The sequence below is a fragment of the Hemiscyllium ocellatum genome, chromosome 30 (assembly GCF_020745735.1).
Source record: "Hemiscyllium ocellatum isolate sHemOce1 chromosome 30, sHemOce1.pat.X.cur, whole genome shotgun sequence".
Taxonomy (NCBI): Eukaryota; Metazoa; Chordata; class Chondrichthyes; order Orectolobiformes; family Hemiscylliidae; genus Hemiscyllium; species Hemiscyllium ocellatum.
In genome coordinates, this window is record NC_083430.1 from 53,659,759 (window position 1) to 53,665,171 (window position 5,413).

General features: G+C 50.9%; 1 protein-coding gene across 1 annotated transcript; it reads right to left on the reverse strand.

Annotated features, from left to right (window-relative positions):
• On the reverse strand, positions 1-3,681 carry marcksl1b (MARCKS-like 1b). Its single transcript, XM_060847539.1, has 2 exons — positions 3,336-3,681; positions 1-1,644 (listed from the first exon to the last, which is right to left on the reverse strand). Exons 1-2 carry the CDS (start codon positions 3,402-3,404, stop codon positions 1,051-1,053), a joined length of 663 nt encoding a protein of 220 aa, XP_060703522.1. The 5' UTR covers positions 3,405-3,681; the 3' UTR covers positions 1-1,050.
• Between the last annotated feature and the right edge of the window lie 1,732 nt (positions 3,682-5,413).

The window sequence follows — 5,413 nt, forward strand, 5'->3', positions numbered from 1 at the left end:
ATCCCTCCACTTTGTTTATTAGTTACTTTTAAAACTGTACAATTACCACAATGAAGAGTGACAAATGAAACAAAGATATCTATTTCCAATCTTTGACCAACTTAAAAATCAATATAAACGGCCTATGTTCAAAAGCCCTATTTGTGAGTGACCTCCTTCCTGAAATATGTCTACACACCTCACACTGACTGGTAGGTTATAGAAGATGCATCACGTAAACTGCCTTGGACTGGGGGAGACGTTCGAATAGTCGCTCACATCCAACTTACTGTAAGGGAAAGGTGAATTACACTTGAACAGTCCACAGGTGAAATTTATTTTCCCTTTTAATGTTACAATAGTTATACCACCTTAAAAGTTAGCAATAAAAAATTGCAAATCAATTTGGCCAAAGTTTTATTTACAGGACAAAAAAAAAACAGCAAAAAACATCACATTTAGAACTCTTTGCACTCCCCCTCAAAAAAAATTAATGGGAACACAGTATACTTAAAATATCAATAGTGTTGTAGTCAGACTGTAAAACTACAAAAAAAACCTAGAAGCTTCGATCAAAACTGCTGTTTTCCTAAAAAGCACAAAAATGTCTCAAATCGGGAAACAAAGCAGGACTGCAAATGCTAACGAATTGATGAAAAGGGATTCTCCAAAAGTGTCAGTCAAACCCAGGTCCAGTTAGAATGTCAATCTTCTCAGATCATGTGACTAAAAGGATTAATGCCACGTGTAGACAATTGAAGGAATTCAGCATTGGCCAGGTTACATCCTCTCATTTCTTCAGTAAACTTAAATTTTAAAATCCCAAAACTGGGGAAGTGGATATTTATTGCACCCAAACTGTTCCCAGGAAAATACATTTTAAAATTCAAAAGGTGAAAAAAGATAAAACTTTAATACTGAGACAATTTGAAGACTAAAGTTGGCTGAACAGATCTAGCAACAAAAGAAGTGGGCTGTGTGCATGTCCATGATTAGGGTCGACTGCTGGAAGGGACAAATTGGTCTCATGTGAACACGTGGCACAGAGTAAGTTTGTAAACAGTTTCAGTGTTACTCTTCCTTTTCCTCAGCTGGTGCAGGTGTTGAACTAGGCTCTTCACTTTCTGCTGGTTTTGTAGGTTCCTCAGTGGCTTCCTGCTTGACTTCTTCTCCTGAAGTCTGTTGTTGTTCCTCCTTTGCAGGGACTGTCTCCTCAGTCTGAGACTCTTCATTATTTGCTTTGGTTTCTTGTCCCTCAGAAGCACTGGCTTCTGCCGGTTTCTCCTCCTTCACCTCCTCCACAGCACTCTCTTTCACTTCACTGCTGCTGGCTTTTGTCTCTTCTACTGCTTTGCTTTCGGCTTTATCTTCAGTGGGGCTGTTTTCAGCTGCCTCAGGTTTCTTGGTTTTCTTGAAGGACATTTTGCCAAGCTTAAAGGATTTGAAAGACAGGGTCTTTTTCTTCTTCTTCTTGGGAGTCTCAGTGGTCTCAGTTTTAGTAGCTTCCCCCTCAGCGGGTGGTGCTGGTTCAATGGCATCACCAGAACTTTCAGCTGCTTCCTTCAATCCCTCGGTGGCTCCACGTCCATTTGCCGGAACTGCAGCCGCTTCTCCGTCGGCTTTAGTTGGAGACACGTCACCATTGGTCTTCACGTGGCCATTTTCCTGTAATGAGATGGACACGTGGATAAGAGCGAGTATTGAGGAGGAGGAGTAAGTGCTCACTTTTCTATTTACATGCATTCATTGACACACCCAAATTCAAAACAGAAAAGGTAAATACAGCCAGGTCACCAACACCACCCAGTGTACATCCGGTGCCTGGGCACTGAGCACAGTGTCCAGACCTCTGGGTCAGGAGTTCCCACTAGCACCACCCCAGGTCTGTAACAGCATGTGGGAACAGGTGGATTGGAAAATCTCCCAAAACATCAGCTCCCAGTCTGAGCTGGGCTCAGTAAATATTGGGGCAAAGTCAGATCAAAACAGTCAACAGAAAAACAGCCCTGGGGGAAGTACCAGAAAAAAACCCCAAGTAGTAATTCGAAACTGGATTGTGTAATTTGCTAAAGGAGGGAGACTTTCGCCAGATGCCCAGGGGATTCCCCCCTCACCACCCCATCCCCCCACCCCACCCCCCCTCACCCCAGAATGTGTCCAATGTGGAGCTGGGACTGGGTTCAGTTGTTTGTTCCTGATACACAGAGTGAAGGAAGCTCCAACATTCCCCTGAGCGGGGGGCACTGCTCACACTCACTGGGTGAGGGGCTCCCTGCATCCCTCTGGTCCCCCCACCCCCTGGGGGAGAGGGTGGGGGGGAGAAGAGACGCGCTCAGGCCCCGCACTCCCGCCCGCCACCGACAGGCGGCGCTCCCGTCCTTCGGCGCAACCACAGCCCGAATGTTCCACCAAAATCTCCAGGATGCCGGCCGCTCGGCCCCTGGGCTGGGGGCTAGTATCACCCGACTGAAGGCCCCGCCCATTTCTCGACGATCAGCGAAACCCCCAGTAAATTCGGGTGCGATTTGGGGCGGCTCTTTGTTCTTCGCTCCCCACCCCCATCACACCCCCTTCCCCCACCCCCCCGACACCCCCTCCCTCCTCCCCCCCGACACCCCCATCACACCCCCTTCCCCCACCCCCCCGACACCCCCTCCCTCCTCCCCCCCGACACCCCCTCCCTCCTCCCCCCCGACACCCCCTCCCTCCTCCCCTTCCCCCACGACGACCCCCCCCACCCCACCCCCACCATCCCCGACACCCCCTCCCTCCTCCCCTTCCCCCACGACGACCCCCCCCACCCCACCCCCACCATCCCCGACACCCCCTCCCCCGGGGCAGAGCCGGAGTGTAACATTGTTTTATTTATTTTGCCTGGGACTACAATCACAAAAATAACATTTAAACACAAGAAACGGCGGGAGGGGGCAGTGGTCCCGGGTTTGCCCCCCACCCTCGGGGCTGGGGAGGGGGGGGATTGAGATTCGAAGCTTCTGCATTCGCGCGAAACGCTGCCCCGGGATGTTTCCCCGTGGGTGAATACTCCGGGAACAATGTAAACCCGGACAAACCCCACAAACACAGAATCTGCTGCTTCTTATAAATCCCTTCACAAACCCCCCCCCCATGAACCTTCTCCAATATACCCCCCCCCCCCCGCTGCTGAACCCCAAACCCCAGTCTCCCGCTTTTGTGAAAAGCGCCGAAGGTGGATTTGAAATTCTAAGGTTGTATCAAGACTGCACCCCCACCCACCCCCTCTCCCTCTCTCCCCTCTCCCTCTCCCCCCGTCGCTACAAGACCATCCCAGTCCATTTCTAAATTAAACCCTCCACACAAGAGCATTAAAATCCTACCTGGCCGTTGGATTTGCCAGCTACTCCGGTGGTGTCCTGTGTTTTTGGTTTGGTCAGCGTGCTCCCCATGTTGAAGACGGTCTCTCTCTCTCACACACACACCCGACTCAAACAAAGGCAACTAGCGCCTACTCGATGCACGAACTCAGAGACAGGTTTCTGAACAGCAACCTGTGCACAGGCAAAGCCACACTCAGCTCACAACAAGCATCGAGAGAGCAGACTCCAACAAAGCCTTTTTGTTTAACTTAAATTCTCTGCTCTCCCCACAGCGGAACCTTCCCTCTCTGTCTCTCTGCGACCGCTCAGCGAGTCCCCATCTACAGAAATGAACTGCGTAAAACCGTCCCTCTATCTAATATGCACCAACGCCCCAACAGATAAAGGAGGTGGGGAAAGAGCCTCTGTAACACCGCCGTGTCCAATCGGAACCCAGAGGGGGAAGGCACCACCATCAAACAATAGAAAAAATCCCCAGGCAAAGTTCTCCCCCACTCCAATCCAAAAATCCCCAATTTTCCCGGGGGTAAGGGGGAACACAGCCAACAGAGTTGGATCACGTTTTTAAAACAGTGAAAGGTTTTAAGCTGGTACTTTTTAAAAAGCTGGAAACGAACAAAGATGAAGCCGGAGAGAGAGGGAGAGAGGCGGATGTTTATCTGGAGGATGAGGTTGGAGTGACAGGGCGGCTGACAGGCGCCAGGAATGTGCAGCCTGCTCCCAGTGAAATCCTGGATTTGGGATTTCATGCTTGGCAGTTTTGTGTAATTTCACAGATGACTATGACCATTGCTGACAATCTGGGCTGGGATATTCTGCCTTCTCTCCACCCCCCCCCCACCCCCCCCCCCACACACACACACTGTCCTGACATTGTGACTGAACTGAGCCCTGTACCCCCCCCCCTCCCCCATCCAGTCACTGCCATCGGGGAGTATTTGCCTTCGATCCGAGTTATTTTCCCCTGACCTGCTTTATTTCCCCGGGAACACTGCACTGAGGGTTCCTCTCAGTTTCAGCAGACCGATGTGACTGCTTTCCCAAACCCCAGGAGATTTCCTCCAACACTGCCCTGTTAGTGGGGACTGGTTGTGGAAGGGTTAGAATTAACGAGGTAAAGACAATGACTGCAGATGCTGGGAACCGGATTCGGGATTAAAGTGGGTGCTGGGAGAGCACAGCGGTTCAGGCAGCTTCCGAGGGGCAGCGAGAGACCGTTTTGTTTCGGTGTCTGAGTGTTTGCGATGTTTTGATGAAGACATTGAGCGGAGGTTGTTGGTTCACTCTGTCCTTGTCCAGGGAGCAGTATCTCCGGGTTGTGCTACACGGTCAGGAGCCGGCTCTGGGCTGCCCCGGTCCCGCTTTATTCAGGTTTCATGGAGACGGTCGGGTCTGTTTACTTTAAAGCCAAGTTGGAGAAATACAGTGGATTCCTTCTGTTTGTGTGAGGGTGGGGGAAGGGGAGGGGTGCAGTTCCCTGGTAATCCTGTTCTCCAGCTCCCTTTAATTTACCCAGACAAGGAGAGTGAGTGATTCTCCAGTCCCTACTGCCCCAGTGGGACACCCCGCTCAATGGCTGCCTCTGGGCACATTCAAGGCTCAGATGGGTTTAACCGACAGGAATTGTGATTCTGAGAGAGAGTCTTTAATGAGCCCTGCTGTAAGTGTAACACTTCATGAGATTGACTGAGTCCGGTGCTGGGGACACACGTGTTCTAACAGCACAGCTCAAACACAAAGACATTGCTGGAGAAACTCAGCAGATCTGGCAGCATCTCAGAGAGAAGCAGAGACTGGTGACCCTTCGTCAGAACCAGAGCTACTCTCCTTGTAATTGGACTTTAAACTCTCCCAATTCTGAAGATGTGCACATTCCCAAGGCGCTATGTGAATTCTGACCCGCTGGTTCCGGACTGGCCCTGGGTTACCTGAAGGCGGGTAATGGTTCGTTGAACCTTAGCGCCTTCCCTGAGCCTGCTCCCTTCTCAGAGATAGACTCGGATGAACCACTTGTGATCAGCTGCCTGGTGTGCCTCACTCTTTGATCATTACACCCTCTGCAGGAGCTCGGAACGTGC